The sequence below is a fragment of the Trachypithecus francoisi genome, unplaced genomic scaffold (assembly GCF_009764315.1).
Source record: "Trachypithecus francoisi isolate TF-2019V2 unplaced genomic scaffold, Tfra_2.0 Lachesis_group13, whole genome shotgun sequence".
Classification (NCBI taxonomy): domain Eukaryota; kingdom Metazoa; phylum Chordata; class Mammalia; order Primates; family Cercopithecidae; genus Trachypithecus; species Trachypithecus francoisi.
Genome location: NW_022681458.1, coordinates 82,546,889 through 82,573,482, shown reverse-complemented (window position 1 = coordinate 82,573,482; position 26,594 = coordinate 82,546,889). Strand labels below are relative to the sequence as shown.

Here is a 26,594-nt window from a genome sequence, read left to right as displayed (position 1 = left end):
GAAGTAAAGCACTCCTCAGCAAATGGAAAGAACAGAAATCACAATGAACAGTCTCTCAGACCACAGTACAATAAAATGAGAACTCAGGATTAAGAAACTCACTCAAAAATGCACAACTACATGGAAACTGAACAACTTGCTCCTGAATGACTACTGGGTAAATAACGAAATGAAGGCAGAAATAAAGATGTTCTTTGAAACCAATGAGAACAAAGGCACCATGTACCAGAATCTCTGGGACACATTTAAAGCAGTGTGTAGAGGGAAATTTATAGCACTAAAAGCCCACAAGAGAAAGCAAGAAAGATCTAAAATCGACACCCTATCAATACAATTAAAAGAACTAGAGAAGCAAGAGCAAACAAATTCAAAAACTAGTAGAAGGCAAGAAATAATTAAGATCAGAGCAGAACTGAAAGAGAGAGAGACACAAAAAACCCTTCAAAAAGTCAATGAATCTAGGAGCTGGTTTTTTGGAAAGATCAACTAAATTGATAGACCACTAGCCAAACTAATAAAGAAGAAAAGAGAGAAGAATCAAACAGACACAAGAAAAAATGATAAACAGGATATCACTACCAATCCCACAGAAATAAAAACTACCATCAAAGAATACTATAAACACCTCAGTGCAGATAAGCTAGAATAACATAAAAGAAATGGATAAATTCCTGGACACATACACCCTCCCAAGACTAAACCAGGAAGAAGCTGAATACCTGAATCAACTAATAACAAGTTCTGAAATTGAGATAGTAATTAATAGCCTACCAACCAAAAATGCCCAGGACCAGATGAATTCACAGCCAAATTGTACCAGAGGTGCAAATAGGAGCTGATACCATTCCTTTTGAAACTACTTCAATCAACAGAAAAAGAGGGAATCCTCCCTAACTCATTTTATGAGGCCAACATCATCCTGATAACAAAGCCTGGCAGAGACACAATAAAAAAGAGAATTTTAGACCAATATCCCTGATGAACATCGATGCGAAAATCCTCAATAAAATACTGGCAAACCGAATCCAGCAGCACATCAAAAAGCTTATCCACCATGATCAAGTGGGCTTCATCCCTGTGATGCAAGGCTGGTTCAACATACACAAATCAATAAATGTAATCCATCAAATAAACAGAACCAATGACAAAAACCACATGATTATCTCAACAGAGGCAGAAAAGGCCTTTGACAAAATTCAACAACCCTTCATGCTAAAAACTCTCAATAAACTAGGTATTGATGGAATGTATCTCAAAATAATAAGAGCTATTTATGGCAAACCAAAAGCCAATATCATACTGAATGGGCAAAAACTGGAAGCATTCCCTCTGAAAACTGGGACAAGACAAGAATGACCTTTCTGACCACTCCTATTCAACATAGTGTTGGAAATTCTGGTCAGGGTAGTCAAGCAAGAGAAAGAAATAAAGGGTATTGAACTAGGAAATGAGGAAGTCAAATTGTCCCTGTTTGCAGATGACATGATTGTGTATTTAGAAAACCCCATCATCTCAGCCCAAAATCTCCTTAAGCTGATAAGCAACTTCAGCAAAGTCAGGATACAAAATAAATGTGCAAAAATCACAAGCATTCCTATACACCATTAACAGACAAACAGAGATCCAAATCATGAGTGACCTCCCATTCACAATTGCTACAAAGAGAATAAAATACCTAGGAATCCAACTTACAAGGGACGTGAAGGACCTCTTCAAGGAGAACTACAAACCACTGCTCAGCGAAATAAAAGAGGACACAAACAGGCTGGTCGCGGTGGCTCATGCCTGTAATCCCAGCACTTTGGGAGGCTGAGGCAGGTGGACCACGAGGTCAAGAGATCGAGACCATCCTGGCTAACACTGTGAAACCCCATCTCTACTAAAAAAAAAATACAAAAAAAATTAGCCAGGCATGGTGGTGGGCACCTGTAGTCCCAGCTACTTGGGAGGCTGAGGCAGGAGAATGGCATGAACCTGGGGGATGGAGCTTTCAGTGAGCAGAGATGGTGCCACTGCACTCCAGCCTGGGTGACAGAGCGACACTCCATCTCAAAAAAAAAAAGAGGACACAAACAAATGGAAGAACATTCCATGCTCATGGGTAGGAAGAATCAATATCATGAAAATGGTTATACTGCCCAAAGTAATTTATAGGTTCAATGCCATCCCCATTAAGCTACTAATGACTCTCTTCACAGAATGAGAAAAAACTACTTTAAAGTTCTTATTGAACCAAAAAAGAGCCTGCATTGCCAAGACAATCCTAAGCAAAAAGAACAAAGCTGGAGGCATCATGCTACCCAACTTCAAACTATACTACAAGGCTACAGTAACCAAACAGCATGGTACTGGTACCAAAACAGATATATAGACCAACTGAACAGAATAGAGGCCTCAGAAATAACACCACACATTTACAACCATCTGATCTTTGACAAACCTGACCAAAACAAGAAACGGGGAAAGGATTCTCTACTTAATAAATGGTGCTGGGAAAATTGGCTAGCCATATATAGAAAGCTGAAACTGGATCCCTTCCTTAAACTTTATACAAAAATTAATTCAAGATGGATTAAAGACTTAAATGTTAAACCTAAAACTATAAAAACTCTAGAAGAAAACCTAGGCAATACCATTCAGGACATAGGCATGGGCATGGACTTCATGACTAAAACATCAAAAGCAATGGCAACAAAAGCCAAAATAGACAAATGGGATCTAATTAAACGAAAGAGCTTCTGCACGGTAAAAGAAACTACCATCAGAGTGAACAGGCAACCTACAGAGTGGGAGAAAATTTTTGCAATCTATCCATCTGACAAAAGGCTAATATCCAAAATCTACAAAGAACTCAAACAAATTTACAAGAAAAAAACAAACAACACCATCAAAAAGTGGGCAAAATATATGAACAGACACTTCTCAAAAGAAGACATCTATGCAGCCAACAGACATGTGAAAACATGCTCATCATCAATGGTCATCAGAGAAATGCAAATCGAAAGCACAATGAGATACCATCTCACACCAGTTAGAATGGCGATCATTAAAAAGTCAGGAAACAACAGGTGTTGGAGAGGATGTGGATAAATAGGAACACTTTTATACTGTTGGTGGGAGTGTAAATTAAACCATTGTGGAAGACAGTGTGGCGATTACCTAAGGATCTAGAACTAGAAATACCATTTGACCCAGCCATCCCATTACTGGGTATATACCCAAAGGATTATAAATCATGCTACTATAAAGACACATGCACACGTATGTTTATTGTGGCACTATTCACAATAGCAAAGACTTGGAACCAACCTAAATGCCCATCAATGATAGACTGGATTAAGAAAATGTGGCACATATACACCATGGAATACTATGCAGCCATAAAAAGGATAAGTTCATGTCCTTTGCAGGGACATGGATGAAGCTGGAAACCGTCATTCTCAGCAAACTATCACAAGAACAGAAAACCAAACACTGAATGTTCTCACTCATAGGTGGAAATTGAACAATGAGATCACCTGGACACAGGGCAGGGAACATCACACACTGAGGTCTGTCAGTGACTGGGGGAAGGATAGCATTAGGAGAAATACCAATGTAATTGATGAGTTGATGGGTGCAGCAAACCAACATGACACATGTATACCTGTGTATCAAACCTGCAGTTTGTGCATATGTACCCTAGAACTTAAAGTATTAAAAAAAAAAGTTGAACACTTATGTCCACACAAAATCCTGTACATAGATGTTTATACCTGCTTTATTCATAATTGCCAAAACTAGAAGCCACCAAGATGTCCTTTAGTAGGTGAATAGGTTAAAAAGAAAAAAAAGCTATGGTGTATTCATCAAATGAAACATGATTCAGAGCTACAAAGAAATGAGTTATCAAGCTATGAGAAGATGGAGGAAGTTTAAATGCATATTATTAAGTGAAAGAAGCCAATCTGAAAAGGCTACATATGGTAGTTGGTATGATTTGGATTTGTGTCTTTGCCCAAATCTTATGTTGAATTGTAATCCCCAGTGTTGAAGAAGGGGCCTGGTTGGAGGTGATTGGATCATGGGGGCAAAGTTTCCCCTTGCTGTTCTTGTAATAGTGAGTGAACTCTCATGAGATCTGGTTGTTTAAAAGCATGTAGCAACTCCCCCTTCTTTCTTCCTCCTTCTCCATGCCTGCTTTTCCCTCACATTCTTCCATGATTGTAAATTTCCTGAGGCCTCCCCAGCCATGCTTCCTGTATAGCCTGCAGAACTCTGAGTCAATTAAACCTCTTGTCTTTATAAACTACCCAGTTGAGGGTAGTTCTTTATAGCAATGTGAGAACAGACTAATACAGTAGCATTTCTACTATATGGCATTCTGGAAAAGGCAAAACTGTGGAGCCAGTAAAAAATGAGTGGTTGCCAGAGGTTGGGGGTCAGTAAGAGAGGGAAGAATAGGCAGAGCACAGAGAAGTTTTAGAGCAGTGAAACTACTCTGTATGATACTACAAAGGTGGATGCATAATAATTGTACATAACTCCTAAAGTGTACAACACCAAGAGTGAACCCTAACCTAAACTCTGGACTTTGGGTGATAATGATGTATCAATGTAGTTTCATCAGTTATGACAAATGTTCTACTGTGGTGGGAGATGATGATAATAGGGAAGGCTATACATTTATGGAGACAAGAGGTATATGGGAAATCTCTCTATACCTTCTACTCAATTTTGCTGTGAACCTAAAACTGCTCGAAAAATTTGTTTTTAAAAATTAAGAATTTTCTTCTCAAAAGATGCCTTTAAGAGTATGAGAAGGAGGCACTGAGTGGAAGGAAAATACCTATGGTACATGCATCTAACCAAGGACATGGGGCCAGAATATCTAAATGATTCTACATAGCAATAAGAAGAAGGCATCTTTATAAAAATGGATATGCAAGTGGCAAATCAGTATGTGAAGTGTTCAACATCAGGCATCTCTAGAGGAAAATACATTAAAACCACAATGAGATGCCACTGTGCACTCACTTCACTAGAATGGCTAAAATTTTAAAAAAAACTGACAACGCTCTCATACACTTGTAGTAGAAATGTAAACTGGTACAACTATTTTGGAAAACTAGTTGACAGTAACTACTAAAGCTGAACATAAGCACACTGTATGACCTAGCAATTCTACTCCTAGGTCTAGCCCCCCAATAGAAATGGGCCAATAGAATGTATGACTATTCCAAGACAAATGCATAGAGAAGGATTCATTGTTGTTGTCATCGAGGGGATGCTTCCGGGTAATCAAGATGCCACTTAAATTGCAGAAAGTGCAGGTAATTCTGAAAGGGGCTCAGTTCTGTTGGGTATTTGACCACAAAGAGTCATCAGCTCCTAATGGATTCCTCTACCTGAGGACAAAGCCAAGGGAGGTGTAGACCGGCAGACTCCTTGGCTCTCACAGGAATCTCATCAGCTTCTTTCTATGTCTCTCCCCTTCCTCAAGAGTTGCAATTGCCAACTCAGGGGCCTTACAACAGTATTGAGAGGTCCTCACGAGCCTTTTGACATCCCCAAGCACCTCCTGCATCCTCAGAAACCCAAGGCTCTTGGAGAGACCTTGTTAAAGTGGCAGGAATGCATGGGGAGTGGACCCCATTGCTTTTTACCTACTCTAGGGCTTGTTGGCTCAGGGAACCCTCAGTTTAGACAAGGCTAAACTGAGCCCAAACCTGCCTCCTACCACTACCTGCTTCCAAATAAGGTCACATTCTATGGTACTGGGCATTAGATCTTTACATATTTTTTAAAGGGGGAGCCTGACATGATTCAATCCATAACACTGGACTAGGGTTCTTTTGATTTCTTTAACCTAAAGCCTTAGTTTTAACTGGACAGGTAAGTACCTTGTCCAGTCACAGATGGAATACATGGTAGAAATAGGTCTTGACTCTATAGCCACTGTTCACTCTTCTCCACCAGGCCTCTGCCAGAGAAACTAGTGCAAATGCCAGCAGCAAGTGAGGGTGGGAATCTTATTAGAAATTTAAGATAATAATGCCACATATATATTCATATGCCTATGTCTCTATATGGACTTAGAGATTATAGAACACTTATTGTAAGGATTTAGAGATTATAGAGCACTTTTCTACCCAGAGCAAAAAGAAAAGGAGAAAAAGGGTTGTGGCTGTAATGACTTTCAAACTCAAAGGCTAGATTTTGAAAGAAATGTAGGAAGTAGCAAAAGCACAGAGGCAAAAAAAAAAAAAAAAAAAAAAGTCCTAGGGGAATGTATTGTGCTACTTATCTGGTCAAAGAAAAACAGCTCTTTGCTGGCAAAGCCTCGCTTTCATGGAGCCGTGTGCCTCTTCCAGAGCTAGGGGCGGACTGGGTTTGCTGAAATGAGTCCTTCTTCAGAAGGCTTTCTTCCCGTGAGGTCTTTCATTCTTGTGGGGTTTTATTCTGCTGGTTCTCAGGTTCATTATCAGTAAATGCAGAGCTTCCAGTATTATGCAAAAGTTTACCCCCAGGCTCAACTGTGTTACTAGGACACCCAAGATTCCAAAAAGAACATGTAATTGTTCCTGGCACAAGGGTAGCATGAATGTCTGTCTCCGGATTGCATGATATCTGCTTTGGCTTCAGGCTTTCAATTGTCAGCATTCCATAGGCAGGCAGGTAGCGGTGGGAGTGTGCTAATTAGATCAGGTGCTTGATCTTGAAGTCTGCCCCAGCAATGACTAGGTAGTCAGCGTCGGAACTTTTGAGCACTACCTGTCTTTCTCCCAGTCTGCCCAGAATGTAATTATCTTGTCAGCCAAGAAGCTGGAGCACACAGCTGAGCGAGTGCTCGGCAGCAGTAACAGAGTGATAAGGGAAGACAAATGGACCCACCGTGCATGACTGTTCTGAGACAAACAAATGTACAGAAAGGCATTGGAGAATGGAGACTTAGAGAACAAAGAGGCTGCAATGAGTATTTTGTTCCTAAGGATACTTCATATCTTCTCTTAATAAGATTACCTTGCCTTTGGAGAGGAATTGCAGACCTTTGCTGACTAATTCAAGTCCCAAAGCTTTAGGAAGCTCTTTTAAAATAGGAAGCGATGTGGTGTGTAGTAGCAGCCTATGTGCTTTGCAGGCCAAACGGCATGTAATAAAACTTTGAAGGATGACTAGTAGGAAGGGAATGAAGGAGACGAGAAAATAGCAAGTAGGTGTATGTGCAAGGACTGCAAAAGAGGTTTCAGCTCTTGATATTTGAAGTGTGACTTGTGGACTGACAGCAGCAACATCATCTGGAAGCTTGTTAGAAATGCAGACTCTCGGTCAGGCGCAGTGGCTCACGTTTGTAATGCCAGCACTTTGGGAGACCAAGGCGGGTGGATCACGAGGTCAATAGATAGAGGCCATCCTGGTCAACACGGAGAAACCCCGTCTCTATTAAAAATACAAAAATTAGCTGGGCGTGGTGGCGTGCGCTTATAGCCCCAGCTACTCAGGAGGCTGAGGCAGGAGAATTGCTTGAACCCAGGAGGTGGAGATTGCAGTGAGCTGAGATCGCACCACTGCACTCCAGCCTGGGCAATAGAATGAGATTCCATCTCAAAAAAAAAAAAAAGAAAAAAAAGAAAAGAAAAGAAATGCAGACTCTCAGGCCCCAGCCCAGACCTCTTGAACAAGAGTCTGAATTTTAAGAGGCCCCCATCCCCCAGGTTGATTGGATACACCAGTTAAAAAGGGGGGAAAAAACCAAAAACCATTGGTGTCTGGGTCTCAGCCCCAGAGATACTGACTCAATTGGATCAGGGAGTAGCCTACACATTGGATTTGTTAGTAAAGCTCCCTACCTGATTCTAATGAGCATCAAGTTTGAGAACTGCTGGTATAGAATAGTCTCTCAGAGGGGTTGTAGTGATTTGGAAAATAAAGGTATTAGGTTTTTAAATCTATATACCCACAGTTTATCCAGGGTTTTCAGCCTGTCATACACCTGTGACATCTATATCCAGCAACAAAAGTATTTTTGGATGCCTGCTACCCACAGAATAGCATCCGGTTTACTTCCCACTGCCTTCAAGATTGAAGGATCTGGTTTCTGCCTACCTCTCCCACTCCATCTCCTTCTACCCCTACTCACTCCAGGCCAACTGGCCTTTTCTCCTTTTCTCAAGCTCACTGGGAACTGAGTCCTTTGCTGCCTCAGGGCCTTTGCACATGCCTTTGCCTATGCCTTTGTCTCTTGAAAACTCCTCAGCCTTCAGCTTGCTTCCTCATTATCACTTCTGGAAAGGCACCTTCCATGAAAATTCTATCCAAGGAAAGTCTCACTTTCTTCCCCTTAATTATGGTCCATGGCTGCACACTATTCTTTTCCATTTCTTCAATAACAGTATTAAAAGTTGTAATTGGTTGTTTTTCATTAATTGTTTCTTGTCTATTTCCCCCGACTAGTCCACGAGGACAAAACAGGGTCTTTTTTTATTCTCCTCTATACTCCTAGGGCCTAGTCCAGTGCTTGGCACATGGAAAACACATAAATATTTGTAGAATGAACGAACAAAGGCAGGGATTGGCTATGTCCCACGGGCCATATTTGGCCTGTTGCTTGTTTTTGTAAATAACTATGCTCATTTATTTACGTATTGTCCATGGCTGCTTTTATGCTACAATGAGAGTTGACAAAACTGTGTGGCCACAATGCCTAACTTACTCTTTGACCATTTGTAGATAGGCTGCCAGATAAAATACAGAATGCTCAGATAAATTGGAAAGCAGAGAAACAATGAAAAATTTTTAGTGTACCTGTGGTCCAAATATTGCATGGGACATATTTATACTACTAATAATTTGTTGCTTATTTGACATTTGAATTTAACTGGATCTCCTGGATTTTTATGTGCTGAATCTGAAAACCCTATAGAAAAAAGTGTGCCAAATCTTGAATTCATAAATAATTACCTCAACTGTTCAAGCTCAACAAATGATTCCAAAATTTTCTGTTTACTTTCTGAAGATTCAATACTGCCAACACAACAAAATATTAAACTATGTTATCATTAATACTAGTCCCTTGGTAGGCTATTTGGGGCTCTTTTGGATAATCAGGCATAAAATGAAAATAGATAATACTCTTAAACTCTTCTGATGTCCAGGGGGCTGTCAGTTTCACTTGTCCTTTTGTGCCTTGATGCTATATGTGATTATTTCAAAGGCTATGGCATGTGGAAAATGCTTCATTGCTGTTAGACTCCGGCATAGTGATACAAGCTGGGTGAGCTCCCTTCAAACTTACAGTCCGGTCCAGCCTCACACAGAGTGGCCAACCGCAACCGTAGGAAAGGCTTTAGAGGATACACGGATAATTGAATTAGGCAGGAGTCCCTTTGTGCTGTGAGACCCAGATAAAGTGGAGAAGGGGAATTACACAGCTTTCAGCAGTTAGCTGAAAGAGAGGAGTTTTGTTCACAGATGTCAAAGTCTTCACCAAAGGGGCACTTTCAGGGATAAGAAAATGAAACTAGAAATAATTTGTTGGTCCTCTTAATGTAAAAAAGTAACTAAGTATTATGTGAATATGTAAAAAGCAACCCAGGAGGTAAAAATGCAGTACTTGCACAGGTTTTGGGCTGCTGGTGGGAAAGGACAAGTTTGCTTTTATTTTAAAAGTAGACACCTATAAGTATGGCAACTATAAGCTCAGAATTTTGTAGGATGATTTTGATTTCATATAGTTATTCTTATTAATAAAAATTTTGATGTATAACTACATGTAATTTAATTTGTATGCCTTTGTAAGACTATACATATATAAACATTCAAAAAATTTGAACATACTTAATTGTACAATATTATACCAGTTAGTCTAAGTGTGTAAATATATGCAAAGAAAATAGGAAAAACTTACTTTTTTTTTTTTTTTTGAGACAGAGTCTCACTCTGTCACCCAGGCTGAAGTGCAGTGGCATGATCTCAGCTCACTGCAACCTCCACCTCCCAGGTTCAAGAGATTCTCCTGCCTCAGCCTCTCAAGTAGCTGGGACTACAGGCACATGCCACCACACTTGGCTAATTTTGTATTTTTAGTGGAGATGGGATTTCACCATGTTGGCCAGGCTGTTCTTGAACTCCTGACCTCAAGTGGTCCACCCACCTTCCAAAGTGCTGCGATCACAGGCGTGAATGAACCACCACGCTCCGCCAGAAAAACTTATTCTAAAATGTCAACACTGTTAGCTATATCTGAGTGGTGAGTTTACGAGTGATCTTTGTTTTCATCTTTGGGTTTTCTGTATTGCTCTTCACTTTTCTTTTTGCAAATAGTATATATTAGTTTTATAATCAAAAAAAGAATAATTTAAAGTTTTGTTTTGTTTTGGCCATACTTCCACATTACATTGCTGGTGGGAGAGTAACTGATAAAACTACTTTGGAAAGCAACTTGGACAAACTCAGTAAAATTACAGATGCCATTTCTCCTGCAACCTGGGGATTTCACTCCTCAATAGAGCATATGTGTGCAAAGAAGTGCATGGCTGCAACATTTGTAATGCTGCACAATCGGAAGTGACCTGACGCCCTCACTTGCAGAATGAACACATTGCCCATAATACTGTGAATGGAGCGTGCATAGCAGTGGGTGAAGTAAACTATAGCTATACGTATCTCCATGGACAAGCCTCAAAAACAGACCATTGAGCTTAACAGTGTTTTAATACCTGGCAGATGAACCAATAGATAAATCATCTATAAATGGCAGAGTGCTTCAAGTGCTTAATGCTACAGAACTAACACTTAAAAATGGCTAAAATGTGAAGTTTATGTTATATGTATCTCACCATAATAAGAAAATATAATAAAAAACCCCAAATATTTAACATTCAGTCAAAAAGCAAATGGTAAAAATAATATGTACAGCATGAAATTAAGCTTATGAGCCAAAACTACATAGTTATGAGTTATGGACATATACACACACACACACACACACACACACACACACATTTTTAATAGCACAAAAAACAAATGTGAGATGACAAATACTAAGTTCAGGATACTGGTTACCTCTGTAGAAGGAGAAGGGAACTAGACCAGAGTTGGGCAGTTACACAGCATGCAACTGGATCTGGGATGTTTCATTTGCTTAAAAAATCTAAAGCAAGTATGGTAGCAAAATGTTACAATACGAGAAAACTGGCAATAAGTATGTGAGTGTTTATTTATTATTATTATTATTATTTGTTGCCCAGGCTGGAGTACAATGGTGCGATCTTGGCTCACTGCAACCTCTGCCTCCCAGGTTCAAGTGATTCTCCTGCCCCAGCCTCCAGAGTAGCTGGGATTACAGGCATGTGCCACCACACCTGGCTAATGTTTTGTATTTTTAGTAGAGACAGGGTCTTGCCATGTTGGGCAGGCTGCTCTTGAACTCCTGACCTGGGGTGATCCACCCACCTCAGCCCCCAAAGTGCTGGGATGAGCCACTGTGCCCATCTGGGTGTTTACTATGTTACTCTATTTTTCCATATGCTTGAACTGTATGATCATAATAAACCTATAGTCTTGGTCAGACCACGTGCCCCCAATTTCTCACTTTGATTGGAACCATAGATTGTGATTACCATAGATAGTAGCTGTTTAAGATATGCTGACCCAATGCATAATATTCCCTAGCTGTGTGGCCTGTTCTTACCACCCAGAGCTTAAACAACCCACGAGGCAGAATCCGAGTGTCTCTCTTTTTTCAAGTCTATGCATCTTTAAATTGCTCTCTTCATCCAAATTAACAGCAATAGGGAAGAACCCTAGATGAAGTATTTCCTGATCTTAAAGCACTCTGCAATTAATAGGGAATTAATCTATTGGTTTAGCTGTCAGGCAGCTCTGCTCCACCCTTGGGTTCTGTACTTTTTAAAGCTGGTTACTTAACCAGGAGCAGTGGCTCACACCTGTAATTCCAGCATTTTGGGAGGTCGAGGTGGGTGGATCATTTGAGGTCAGGAGTTCGAGACCAGCCTGGCCAACATGGTGAAACCCTGTCTCTACTAAAAACATACAAATTAGCTGGGCGTGGTGGCACACGCCTGTAATCCCAGTTACTTAGGAGGCTGAGGCTGGAGAATCTCTTGAACCCAGGAGGCAGAGGTTGCTGTGAGCTGAGGTTGTGCCACTGTACTTCAGCCTGGGCAACAGAGGGAGACTCTGTCAAAAAAAAAAAAAAAAAAAAAAGTGGTAACTTTATTTTAAAGTCTGCGTCTCTGGTGGTCTAGTGGTCTGCTTTTTCACTACAGCACCCCAGGTTCAAGGGTGAGTTATCTCAGTGATTGTGACTGTAGATTCAGATTATCTGGGTTCAGATCTTGGCTGTTACATGCAGTTTGCTTTGCTATTTTGGGTTCTTAGCCATAAGAGGGAGTTTAAATGATAAAATGAGTGCAAAATCCTGAACCCCCAGGCTGCCACCTAATAAGCTCTCGACAAACGTTCCCTATTACACTATTATTATCATAGTCATAGTTGCATATCATCTCTAGCCCTCACCCCTATAAAGTGAAAGACTTGGTCCAAATACCATGATACTGTTAGCATCAAAAGAAGTTTTATGATTGCTGATTAATTTGCTGCTCCTTATAAGAAAGATGGTGAATAGAAAAGAATAAAAACATTGACAGACATGAAAACTCTGACCCCTCAGCTGGAGTCTTTCCAGAACACAACTCTAAAATGCCCTCATTCTGTTTTTTAGGCAAACTATTAGTTTACAAGTCTGCTGATGCTCTCTGAGACTTCTTAAGTCAGGCACTACATCTCATTCTCCTCTATAGTCACAAACTTTGGCCTAGTTCATGGGAGGTACTCATGATATGTTTGAGAAATGAAGGGATGAATGACTTGATATCCTGTGTGTTGTGTAAATCTCAAAGCATTTAGATCTTGCATTATTTAAATCACATTTTAGATCCGGCACAGTGGCTCACACCTGTAATCCCAGCACTTTGGGGGGCCGAGGTTTGTGGTTCACATGTGGCCAGGAGTTTGAGATCAGTTTGGTGAACTAACATGACGAAACCCCGTCTCTACTAAAAATACAAAAAGTAGCTGGGCATGGTGGCGCACATCTGTAATCCTAGCTACTTGGGAGGCTGAGGCACGAGAATCACTTGAACCTGGGAGGTGGAGGGTACAGTGAGCTGAGATCATGCCACTGCACTCCAGCCTGGGCAACAGAGTGAGACTCTGTCTCAAGAAAAAAAAAAATCTCATTTTATATTTCTGCAAGTATTGGCTTAATCAGGCATCTCATTAAAGTCCTGCTTCAAACCTGTACCTTTTTCTTTCTTGTGTTTACTTTCTCAATTATGAGGCTTTGAGTTCTTTAGAAGAAAAGTACTATGTGTGATCTAAGGAGTAACTGATGATTTTTCATGGTTAGGATTTATCAATTAGCTTGGAAAATATTCCCAACAACTGACTGATAATCTGAGGACATAAGGTTTATTTCCAAATCCTCCCTCTCTAAGGGATGTTTTCATTAATGAGGAAAGTGTAGGCAGCTGGCCCTCCTCAGTGTTTGTTCCCAGATACTATCAATTAAGGAGAAATGAAAATACTTTCCATTACACTTAAATAAAGAGCAATTTATTACCTACATGGAGATGTCTTATAATCCAGAAGTTGTCGTTTTACTCCTAGATGATTTTATTTTTACTAAAATCATAAGTTTGGAATACTCCATCCACTACAGAATGAGATTGATAGGATAAAGAATATCTAGACTGTGCCCTAAAATTAGCTACATTACAGGTTACTAAACTTTGTTATTTGTGTGGAGCTCATTGGAATTCATGGTAATTTCCCTCCTCCAGAATCAAGGTCATTGACTGTTGAGGCTGGAAGTCTTCCCACCGAGTCTTTTTATTTTCTAAAAACTGAGGCCAGAGAGATAAAGAGATTTCCACTGGAGCAAAATTGTTTTGATCTTTCCAACAGGAACATTATAAAACAAAACAACAATAGAACAGGCTAACAAATAGCAAAGGGGTCCAATTTTTATTTTCTTTCTCTACTTTCTCTGCCTCTATTCCTCCCTTGCTGCAGTGAAAAGCTCAAAAGAACCAAGTAGAAGAAAGAAGAGGTAAAATAATAGCGGGGTTATTGATTCCTAAAAAATGGAAACTTATGTATGGTGGATAATTTCCACAAGCCACACAAGGACATCAGGTTCATGGCATATGTGGCTGCTCTTTATGTTTGTTTATAGATCTAATGGTCATCAGGTGGGTACTTGCTCAGGGTGTTCCTTTTATGGCCTGCTAGAAGGCTGCGGAGCTTCTCCAACATTTTGGTCCTGAGATTGATGGCAGAGTGTTCTTTCCTCATTGCCATCTGCGTCCAATGTGGGAGAGATGGAAGAAGGGACAGCCAGGGCTGCAGAAGGTCCTGGCAATGGTCAGGTGCCCCCCCTTGCTCTGTGCACATGGGTTTCCTCAATCTTAACAAGTATTTGTCATGTAAAACTCCAAGTCTTTCTCTTGACACAATTTTAGAAAAGATGAAGTACTTTTATTGCAATTTGTAATTCATTTCACAAAAGCTACTGAGAATCTACTGTGCTTCGAGAATTGGCCTAAACAGATGGGTGAGACCTGTTATTCTCCTCAAAGAGCTAATGATTGAGGGGTTTTTGTCTCCAGAGGAAAGGTCTCTTTGGCTGCATAAAAACCTGCTTGTACTCCCCTTCTCTCAGACTTTAGAAACATTGCTTTGTCCTAACAGCCAAGAGATATTAATCAGTGGTCACAGAAGTTAGTGAGTAAACTGGAAGTACCAGTATACTTCTTGTTTACTTTCTAATTGCTGTGTTTCAGCATTACATCACAAATACCAGGTCATATAATAATTATTGCTATTAACTTCACTAAAGTCATCTTTTCAAGCCAGATGTAGGTATTTTGAATAGATATAGGATATTTTGAAGCCTTGGAAATAGCCCACAGTGATTAACAATAAGATTCGACGACATCATAAAGAATATTGATTTAATTGCTTTTTATCTCAATAGCTCACTAGGAAACTATTCAAATAAGACAGTTAAGGTTTAGTGGCCTGATACTATCTATCGTAAATTAACAGTAAACATTTTAAAATAACAGAGGAAATATAAAAACGTTTTTTTAACTTGGGTAATTGAATCCTGATTCAAAATGGTAGTTAGCTCTAGAATGTAATATACTACCCACTGCTCAGTCTATTATCATCATTATCTTTTGAATCCTATAATTGGACAAACAGGAAACTATTCATAATAATAAGTTTGTTCAAAAATATTCTGTTGGCTGGAGTCTGGGGTGCACACTACAGTCATACTGAACTAAAGGCAAAACTGCTTACTTTATGCTTTTCACCGTTCATCTCTGTTATAACAATGTACAGGCACACTACACACCTGGGCAGTCCAAAGCATCCTACCACAATTACTAAAAAAACAGTCATTTTTCCTGCATTCCATGAGTGGGCAACATAAATTTAATTTGCTGCAGACAGGGCCTTCGTTGAACCTAAACCTGTGCTGCCTGTGCAGGCAAGTAACTATGCTTAACATGTAACTTGGGCAAATAATTTTCCTTCTGGAATTTTCATGAGATCTAACCACCTAATCACTTTATTTATTCTATCACTGGTTTTTATTTTTCAGTGATTCTTCAGTAGCTACGTTCCTTATATCACAGTTATCCAAACATCAAATTGCACAGGACTCCTGCACACACAGGACTCCTAAAAGATGTGAATTGAAAGGCAACACAAGCCACTAGTGGACCATTTTCAGTTTTCATTATCAATAAAAGGGAAGATCAGCATTTTCATGCTGCGTGAAGGCTTCAAGGACGTGCAATGTTGCTGTTATTATCTTTAGGCCAGGCTGCTGCCTGCCCCCACTAATACAGATGGAATGATGAGCCCATCAAAATAAAAATAAAACAATGAAATGGTCAGAGTCATAGAGCGGGTGGCTGACCTGGACTGTCACATGACCCCCTGAAAATGTCCCTTTGAATTTAGTGAAGGCTGGATGGTAAAGACCACAGATCATGACAGAACATAAATTCACCTCATAATGAGATTAGAAGACAGGCAAAATCGATGTCCTGCTGTTACATTAGAGGCAGGCTCTAATCTGGCATTTTCCTCAGAAATGATCATTTCCCTTGCAACGGGGGAATCATGGATGCAACTAGCTTAAACCCGACAGATTCTGTTTTGCCATGTAGTGATTTTTCATCTTCCTCTGTCTTTTTAATAGCGGTTTTGGGGAGATGTATAAATGAGTTGTGAGTCTTAAAGACTATTACCAAAGTGAGTTATGGAAGTCTATGTTCATGATCATCAATCGCATTCCCTAGACTCCCCTTTGAAGAAAAGTCCTGTGCAACTCCTTCTCCCACTCCTAAACTGGAGCCTTGCTGTGGAGAAGGTGTTGTGACCCCCAGGGTCCTCTCACACTAGCCTTAAGGATCAAAGGCAGAATAGACTCACTATTGTATTTGGGGGTATTTAAAAAAAAGTCTCAACTGCAACTCTACTACTTAAAACCACTGGAAACAAATATCACATACTAAAAAGCCTGAAGAAAATGCCCAGATCAGGTGAACCCACATGGTCTCTGTGTAGAACAAAGGTTTCAAGTATGGAGCTTGATTGCAAGGAACTTCCTTGGTTTGCAGCAGAAGGCAATCTCACCTAGGAGTACAATACCCTCCTCTCATTAAAAATGCAAGATAGCATCTCCTGCTGGATCCTTTCTACAGAACCTGATGCAAGTTCATGGGGCTGTACCGTCCTTAGTAGTGAGTGGCATTTAATCAAAACCTTCTGTGACATAATCTGAGAGTTTCAGAAGCCCTGTGAAGTCACCAAGCAAGTTAAGAGGTCCTTTCAAAAGGAATGAGAGATCAAACTCTGTATTTAGGAGCATTTGACGCTTCTGCACAGAAGGCACAGACTATTTAATTTCTCTGCATTATTTTTAGGGCCCCTGCTAAAGACTCCTTACTTCTCTGTAAAACTGTAGATTAGGAGTAAATCAATTCAGGGCATTTGACATATTACTTTTCCTAGGCTGGGAAAAAACCACAGAAATCTTTTGTATGTGCATCTGTCGTATTTTTTTGCACTTTGCACAGTGGTTTGGGGACAGCTCTTCATCTAATGAAACCGTTCCCTTTTTCCAGTTGGTGCTTCCATTCAAACACTTGAGCTGCAAATCCAGCTGGTTTAAGGGATAAATTATTTTTTGGCCCCATATAACAAGTTTTTTCCTTTAACTTTCCACTTCTCAATAGCTTGTGTCTCTGTGTGTGTCTTTTCTAAGTATCTAATTTGCAAATGCCAAAGAAGGTGAAGTCAATTCTCCTCCCACTCTTCAGATTTTCTCTGTTCTCTGTTAACTTCCTCATCAGATGAAATAATTCAAGGGGACAGAGAATAAATTTTCTTTTAGGTAGGTGGTCCTATATTTGTTGATACTCTCCTCCAGTCTATCTGTTTCATTTCCTTAACTCAGTCTTTCTCATCCCACCTTATCTGCTCCCCACACCCTACTGCACCTCGGTGTTTACAATTTAAATTGCAAGCACTAAATGGGTCCACTTAGCCAAATGCCCAGTACATTTGGTATGTGTTAATGATTATCTAATGGTCTTCCCATGTGTTAAACTCACAGAGTTAATGTTAAAGTTTCATGTCACATAATCTCCTTGAAGGAATTTCCCAAGATATTTTTGCTTACCTCATATAAATGAACTTGTTCTTGGGTTACAGCGAAGATCAATAACACGTTGTTTTGTACCAGTTTATCAATGAGTTGTCCAATTGTTGGATATTCCTAAAATTAACATATATAACTTTGCATCATCTCAATAAAATAATGTAAATAAAGAAAGGAATATTGATTTCAAAGATATCTTTCTGAGTTTGGCATTTCAATGCTCACAGGCATTATAGCTCTATCACGCTAAGTAAACAAATACACAATTAGCATTATTCATGTAGTTGGTTTAATAATCTTTTTCTAAATCTTATAAATCCAATCAAGTCCTAAGAGTCAGTTCCTGTTGATGTTGTGTATCATGGTCTGCCACTTCTAAGAAGACCATTTGAAATTTATTTAAAGACTAACAGTGTGTCATATTTTCAAGGGTACAGAAACATTTCTTTCCCTTCTAAGTGACACTTACCAGCAGGCTAGGGATGCTACAGTCGAGGGAGGGGCTGTTGGACTATGATATACGTGACTGAGGTGACTCTTGTAGCTCTGAAACTCCTATTGGAATTGGATGAGGTGGAATGAGGGTTGCTGAGGTATGACATACTATACATTCCTGTACTAATCCTTGGGTTTGGTTTTACTGCCTTTTTAATATCACAAGTTGGTTGTATGGAATCCTGTAATATTTTCACAGGACAATTGAAAACTACATTGTACTTCTGTTCCGTTAGCATATTCATTCTCAGTGATATGAGTACTTTACAAAAAATAAAAGAAGCTTAATTTTTAAATTTGAATATGGACTTTACTTTTCAAGTTTGGAAAACATGATGTGCATTTGCCCATTATATGAATCTAAATGTGAATAAAGTACAAAGAGGAAACTCAAGTGAGGTACTAGCCTGCTAACAATTAAATTAAAAATATGTTGATTATGACAGAAGTCAGCCAAAGGGAGGAACACTGATAAATAAGCCCTCTTGTACACTGATATGGAATATTCACATATTCTCAGTACTACTGGAGTATTTTCATCTAAACTCTTCTTTAGGCATAGGGTTCAAGTTGAGAGAAAATTGTAGTTTTGCCTAAAATACTGCAATAAATTACCCAACTGCAAATTGCTGTGTCATATGTGATTTCCATCACATTTGGATTTTTATTAATATAGATACCAAATTGTATCCATTTCCTCTGCTTTTTAACTGCATAAAAATCCTTTATGCTGATGCCTAAATCCCTCCAGTGCCAGTCTCTCCTTATCTCCACATGTTACCACACCCCTCAGCTGCTGTGCTAGTGTGTAGCCAGGATCACACCACATAGCCCTTCGTAGGTGAGCGAAGCTGGTTTTCTATTTGAATCAGATCTGCTGGTTTAATTCCCACAACCATATTGTAAGTTCAAAGCCAGGAACCACCTTGTATTATTTTTTTGGCCTGAGGAATCTGGCCCAAGTTTTGAGTACACAGGAAGTGCTCAGAGGACCTGGGGGCTATGTTGCAGACAGGCATAGATATGGTCTCTGGCTTCTGTGGATTTGTTTCAACTTATTCAGAAAGGAGGACTTGAACATTTATTAGCTGAGAAGGTCATATTAGGCAATAGGTAGTGTTAGCTTTTATGATCTTGCCTCGTTCAAAATGGAGGTTTTTGTGGAGCTTTTGAAAAGTTGCAAGAAAAGGGTAATGAAAAAGGGATCAATTTTCCAGTTTCTTGCCCCTCACTGACTAAAAGACAACATGTGGCTATCCTCACTGATATTTCAATATGAAAAGGCAGAGTATGTGATTAAAGAATATACACATTTGGGGAATACTACTGATCAAATGTTTGGGGAAAATATTCATGTTGAAATTTAGAAATTTAAGTCAAGGAATAGTAGTGAGTAACGAACTGTTAAGAGTTTTTAGAGAATAGCTTTCCAATTGACATTAGAATTCTAGGCTCCTGTCTCCCTCTTTCTCTCCTCTTGCACCCCCTCCCTCTCTCTTTCTCCCCCACCTACACCTCCACAGCATTATTCTAAGAAGTCACTTAAATTCTCTGTACCATATTTCCCCAAGTGTTAAATGGGGAAAATATGACAATCGCAGATTGCTGCTTCAGAAATCAAATCTATTTCTTTGTTTTCTTTCTTTCTTTTTGAGACAGAGTCTTGCTCTGTCGCCCAGGCTGGAGTGCTGTGGTGCGATCTTGGCTCACTGCAAGCTCCGCCTCCCGGGTTCACGTCATTCTCCTGCCTCAGCCTCCTGAGTAGCTGGGATTACAGGTGCCCGCCACCGTGCCTGGCTAATTTTTTGTATTTTTTAGTAGAGACGGGGTTTCACAGTGTTAGCCAGGATGGTCTTGATCTCCTGATCTTGTGATCTGCCCGCCTTGGCCTCCCAAAGTGCTGGGATTACAGGCGAGAGCCAATGCGCCCGGCCTCTATTTCACACATTAGTTGGCACCCACTGTGTTCTAGGCACTGTGTTGTCAGGAAACAGAGATAATAAACCAGGCCTGGCCCTGAGGATTGCACAAGAAAGAGAGATGTAAGAAAACGTATTTCTATGTAGAGATGCGCAAGAACACATCTGCATATGCAACTGAAGGGAAAGACCATTGCTTCAGAGCCTACCAGAGGTCAAAGAAGGCTCTCTGGGGACAGTAATGACTGAGCTGGCTTTTCAAGGATAATGAAGAGTTTCTCTGCAGGCTAGGAGGGAAGAATATTCCAGGCAGAGGGAATAACATGTGCACAAGCATGGCAGCCTCATGGTCTATTCAGGAAAAGCGGTTGGATACATAGGGGTCTATTGAGAAGATCATGCATGTCCAAAGAGCTCTGAAATTTCTTCCTGGTTTTACGAAAGTCAGCTGTTTTCTTTGAATGTCACTAGCATTTTATAAATTACAAAAAATAAGCCAAAGGTTAATAAGCACCAACCAAGCCATACCTGACTAGTTGTTACCCATAGAACATGAAAACATGGCATGATTCAGGGACCATCATTCACCACAAATCCTACATGGTTACTGTTCTGGTTTGGGTCCCTCCTTTCTGAGGCCGTGGCTGAGAACAGAATGAGCTGCCTGTATTGCTTCACCAGCACCAGGCTTTTTGAGAGGTTGGGAAGGTTCTGGGATCATGGGATTCATAGCACATCCAGCTTCCCACATGTCCCACCTCCCACCTATGCTATGGTGGGAACCTCTAAGGATGGTGAGAATTGAACTGGGGAACTTGTTAATCTCAAATTAGAAAATGTGCACGGCTTTCACCAAGTGTGAGTTATTTCACATGTATTACACCAGTTGTTGCTTCATTCTCCTACTTATAGCCCTGAAAACAGTACAGAGTGCAGGTTACACACCAAGACAGTTGACATGGAGTATTCATTCTTGCTGTCCAAGTGACAGAGCCCGTCATTAGGAATGACGATGCCTGCCAGTTTGCTGTCCATTCCAAAATGAGAATCAGCATCACTCACAAAGACCAGGAGGTGGAGGGAGTCATTCCGCCAACCAATTTTTTCCTACAGTGAGAAAGAAACATTTGTGTGATACTGGAGTGAGGCAGGCATTTATTGAGTGTGGATCAATTATGCTGGGACACATTTAGGTTATAAAAATAATATTGTTAGTCTATTTTAGCCTTTTTATCTATTGTGAATTGATAATATTAATGTTTTTAATAAAACATGAAATTCTGTGACATTTGCTTTTTCCTGGGTAACATTTTCATATGATTTATGCTTCAGAAAAGCATAGTTCCACTATAATCAGTATTCAGTTGATCTTGACTTTTACATAGTTAAATTATTTTTACTATCCAGCCTTCAATTCTCCAAAAAAATTGAGCAGAGGAGGTCATAGATGGTCCCAAATCCAAATTGAAGCCAAACTCGTGACAATGCAATGTTAAAGGGGCTCAAAGTAAGCCTGTTTCATTAAAATGTCACCCAGCATTTAGGCACATATTTCTCTTTCTAATGATGTCATCCAAAAATTATAAACTTAATATAAGGATAAGCATTGCTTATGAAAGTATGGCCCCAAGATCCTGCTAATTAAAATTGTCTGTTGTTGGTGTTTAGTAAAGCCCTCCCCTTTAATTAATATTAGTTCGGGAACCAATTGGGTAAAAACGCATCCTAGCTGTTCCATCCCACCTTATTCCTTTCCTTCCTCCTCTAATTCCCTGGCCCTCCCACTTTCTAGGAGCTTCAGCCTTGTTTATTTCCTGATATTTTCCATGAAGGGCTCTTGCCTAAAGACAGGGGAATCATTCTTGTGGATACTTATCAGATAGTCAAGGAGAAGCAGTGTTCCTGTGATGTTGTAGAGACAGCACACTTCCAAAGCTTACTTTGTTGGTTCAAAACAATAGCTATGTAGTCATATGTATGGACATATACTGATTCAGAGCATTTTAACTTTTTAAAATAAATGTTCTACCCTTGTTTTTTTTACCATGATTAATCCAAAAACTAATCTGATCTTGATCTTTGAAAATTAATCATGCATAGCTATTGTTTCAACTAAATTTTCCCAACACAATGTTCTTAGATTATTCATCATAGGCATAAAGAACAGTCCCCATTTCAACATGATCTAATTAAACATTTGGCAAAAATTGTGTATTTTAAGAAAAATACAAAATGTAGAAATTTAGAGATCAAAGGAAAGGAAATTAGCTAATCTTTTTGAAGTAGAATTGTTAATAAGAGATGAACTTTATGTTAACAGAGTGAAACAGCACTCCTTTCAGCATACCTTACACACAGCAGCTTGCATAATTGCATCAAATCCACCTTCGGGTGTGTCGATATTAGCAGAAATTTTCTGATTCTTCACAATTTCGTTGAATCTTTCAGCATCATTTGTCAATGGCAAAATGTGCTTGAATCCAAATGTAGGTAAACAGAAGTATGGAATACTACTGCAAAAGTAAGATGCAAAAATATTATTGATGAAGTGTAATGGATCTGATAGCTTAGCAACATTCTCTTAAATGAAGATTAGTTTTTCTACAGGGCCTGACCCTATAACTCAGCTATGAATCTCACTGTTAAGGTTGTTGACATCATCCCCCACCCTTTCTATGTTGACCATATTAGCTAACACTTACTTAGAGCTTACTGTGTGTCCTGCACTGGCTCAAACTCAGATAACAGATAATCAGGTGATCAGACTCCTGTGTGTGTGTGTGTGTGTGTGTGTGTGTGTGTAATCACTACCTTCTATGGGCTCCCAACCAAAATTCACCACTAAGGTTATACAATGACAATTCCTTTGTATTCTGATATCTCAGGCTGTCATCAAGTATGAATCACCCTGTAGCACGACAAGAGAGGAACCTGTCTTCTTTTTTCTCTGCTCCCTCCTGTACTCCCAGGTCTGCCTGCCAAGGGCCCAACAATTGTAGCAGCATTCTTGGTTTGAGAGTCTAACTCTACTGGGATTGAATAGACCAGCCTAGAAATAAAACCACTACTTAAAGTACAACGTTACGATGAAATCTGCACCAAAGACATTACAGCAGAACACGAAGGGCTGATCATGAGTTCAGCCACATCTTATTTTGAAAGCAAGTTTCTAGCTGTGCATGAAACTTTGGGCAAGTTACTCAACACTTCTGAGCTTTGGATTTTAAAATGAGGATAATCGTATAGAGGATTCCAATTGAAATGATTTCCATTTCATACTTTTGTCTGTATTTTCACATGGGCTTATTACCTTTGCAATAAGAAACTATATACCATATACTCATATATGTTTATGTGTGTGAACATAGAGGAAATTCATTCTAGCGTTTCTTTTTTTTTTTTTTTTGAGACCAAGTCTCGCTCTGTCGCCCAGGCTGGAGTGCAGTGGCACTATCTCAGCTCACTGCCAAGTTCCCCTCCTGGGTTCACGCCATTCTCCCGCCTCAGCCTCCTGAGCAGCTGGGACTACAGGTGCCCGAAACCATGCTTGGCTAATTTTTTGTATGTTTAGTAGAGACGGGGTTTCACCATGTTAGCCAGGATGGTCTCAATCTCCTCACCTCGTGATCTGCCCACCTCGGCCTCCCAAAGTGCTGGGATTACAGGCGTGAGCACCGCACCTGGCCCATTCTAGGATTTTTCTTTCTTTCTTTTTTTTTTTTTTTTTTTGGAGATGGAGTCTCATTCTGTTGCCCAGGCTGGAATGTGGTGGTGCCATCTCAGCTCACTGCAACTTCTGCCTCTTGGGTTCAAATGATTCTCCTGCCTTAGCCTCCCAAGTAGCTGAGATTACAGGCATGCACCACCACATCCAGCTTATTATTATTATTATCATCATCATCATCATTGTATTTTTAGTAGAGACAGGGTTTCGCCGTGTTGGCCAGGCTGGTCTCAAACTCTTGACCTCAGGTGATCTGCCCGCCTCGGCCTCCCAAGCGCTGGGATTACAGGTGTGAGCCACCACGCCCAGCCCATTCCAGCATTTTGTGCTTCAGTTTCTTCTTTTGAAAAACGACAATGAACTCACTATTGGTGTAAATTCAAAACAAAACAAAAAATACCACAGTATACATGAAATGATGTTTAAAAAATCCTTCAGCCGGGCATGGTGGTTCACGCCTGTAATCCCAGCACTTTGGGAGGCAGAGACAGGTGGATCACTTGAGGTCAGGAGTTTGAGACCAGCCAGACCAACATGGTGAAACCCTGTCTCCACTAAAAAAAAAAAAAAAAAAAATTAGCTGGGCATGGTGGCACACGCCTGTAATCCCAGCTACTTGGGAGGCTGAGGCAGCAGAATCACTTGAACCTGGGAGGTGGAGGTTGCAGTGAGCCAAGATTGCGCCATTGCACTCTAGCCTGGGTATCAAGAGCGAAAATCCGTCTCAAAAAAAAATCCTTCAAAATGTTTAATAGAGGAAGAAATTTTAACTTTTGTGCAATTAAATACTTTTAAATACACATTAAACTCATTTATGCATATGAAAATGAAGAAAACACTTATTGTTGCTGTATCTTAGACAACAGCAAAAGAAATTCTGTTAAAAAATGTAAACCACTTCAGCATTCTTCACAGGATGAGAAAAATTTTTAGTGACTCTCCATCCAGTGAAAATAAAAGAGCTACTCCAAAAAGCATTAAAGAGCTGATTAAAGAGGTGGGTTTTCTTTCTTTTTATAGAGCCTTGGACTCCTATGTTGCCCAGGCTGGACTCAAACTCCTGGGCTTAAGCAATCCTCTGGCTCTGGGACTACAGGCATGTGCCACTGCACCCGGCAAAAGGGTGATTTTTATTTTTATTAGTATTTAAGTTTATTTCATGGTTAGAGGTACCTGTGTGGATTTGTTATATAGGTAAATTGTGTGTGATGGGGGTTTGGTGTGGTTTTTAAAGTGTGGTGCACAGACCCATGAGGGTCCCTGAGACCTTGCAGGAGGTCCTTCAGATTAAACTATTTTCATAGTGATTCAGAGATGTCATTTGCCTTCTTCACTGTGTTGACATTTGACTGATGATATGAAAATAGTAGTGAGAAGGCTGGTAAGATGATCAAATAGGAACAGCTCCGGTATGCAGCTTGCAGCGAGATCAATGCAGAAGACAGGTGATTTCTGCATTTCCAATTGAGATACCCAGCTCATCTCATTGGGACTGGTTAGACAGTGGGTGCAGCCTATAAGGGTGAGCCGAAGCAGGGTGGGGCGTCGCCTTACCATGGATGCTCAAGTGGTCAGGGAACTCCCTCCCCTAGCCAAGGGAAGCCGTGAGGGACTGTGCCATGAGGAATGGTGCATTTCAGCCCAGATACTTCACTTTTCCCACAGTCTTCGCAATCTGCAGACCAGGAGATTCCTTCGGGTGCCTATATCACCAGGGCCCTGGGTCTCAAGCACAAAACTGGGCGGCCGTTTGGGCAGACATCTAGTTATCTGCTGGAGTTTTGTTCATACCCCAGTGGCGCCTGGAATGCCAGTGAGACAGAACCGTTCACTCCCCAAAAAGGGGGCTGAAGCCAGGGAGTCAAGTGGTCTAGCTCAGCAGATCCTACCTGCATGGAGCCCAGTAAGCTAAGATCCGCTGGCTTGAAATTCTCGCTGCCAGCACAGGAGTCTGACACTGGAGCTTGGTAGGGGAAGGGGCATCTGCCATTACTGAGGGTTGAGTAGGCAATTTCCCCTCACAGTGTAAACAAAGCCACCAGGAAGTTTCGAATTAGGCAGAGCTCACCACAGCTGGGCAAAGCTTCTGTAGCCAGACTGCCTCTCTAGATTCCTCCTCTCTGGGCAGGACATCTTTGAAAGAAAGGCAGTAGCCCCAGTCAGGGACTTTTACATGAAACTCCCATCTCCCTGGGACAGAGCACTTGGGGAAAGGGGTGACTGTGGGCACAGCTTCAGCAGACTTAAATGTCCCTGCCTGCCAGTTCTGAAGAGAGCAGTGGATCTCCCAGCACAGTGCTCCAGCTCTGCTAAGGGACAGACTGCCTCAAGTGGGTTCCTGACCCCCGTGCCTCCTGACTGGGAGACACATCTCAGCAGGGGTCAACAGACACCTCATACAGGAGAACTCCAGCTGGCATCTGGCAGGTGCCCCTCTGGGCCACAGCTTCCACAGGAAGGAGGGAACAGGCAGCATTCTTTGCTGTTCTGCAGCCTCCGCTGGTGATACCCAGGCAAACAGGGTCTGGAGTGGACCTCCAGCAGACTTCAGCAGACCTGCAGCAGAGGGGCCTAGTTATTAGAAGAAAAACTAATAAACAGAAAGGAATGCCATCAATATCAACAAAAAGGACATCCACACAAAAACCCCATCTGAAGGTTACCAACATCAAAGACCAAACGTAGATAAATCCACGAAGATGAGGAAAAACCA

The 26,594-nt window shown here is 40.6% G+C and overlaps 1 protein-coding gene across 8 annotated transcripts in view; it reads right to left on the bottom strand.

Moving 5' to 3' along the window:
• ITGB6 (integrin subunit beta 6) overlaps nucleotides 1–26,594 on the bottom strand; it is an 86,199-nt gene that overhangs the window by 42,875 nt on the left and 16,730 nt on the right. For all 8 annotated transcript variants that reach the window (XR_004441748.1, XM_033231330.1, XM_033231334.1 and 5 more), the window contains 3 exons: nucleotides 22,505–22,670; nucleotides 21,103–21,264; nucleotides 17,765–17,860 (listed from right to left, as the gene is read on the bottom strand). Coding sequence is in view for 7 of the 8 variants with exons in the window: in XM_033231330.1 (XP_033087221.1) it covers nucleotides 17,765–17,860; nucleotides 21,103–21,264; nucleotides 22,505–22,670 (424 nt within the window). In the remaining variant the exon portion in view is untranslated. The remainder of the gene's footprint in view (nucleotides 1–17,764; nucleotides 17,861–21,102; nucleotides 21,265–22,504; nucleotides 22,671–26,594) is intronic.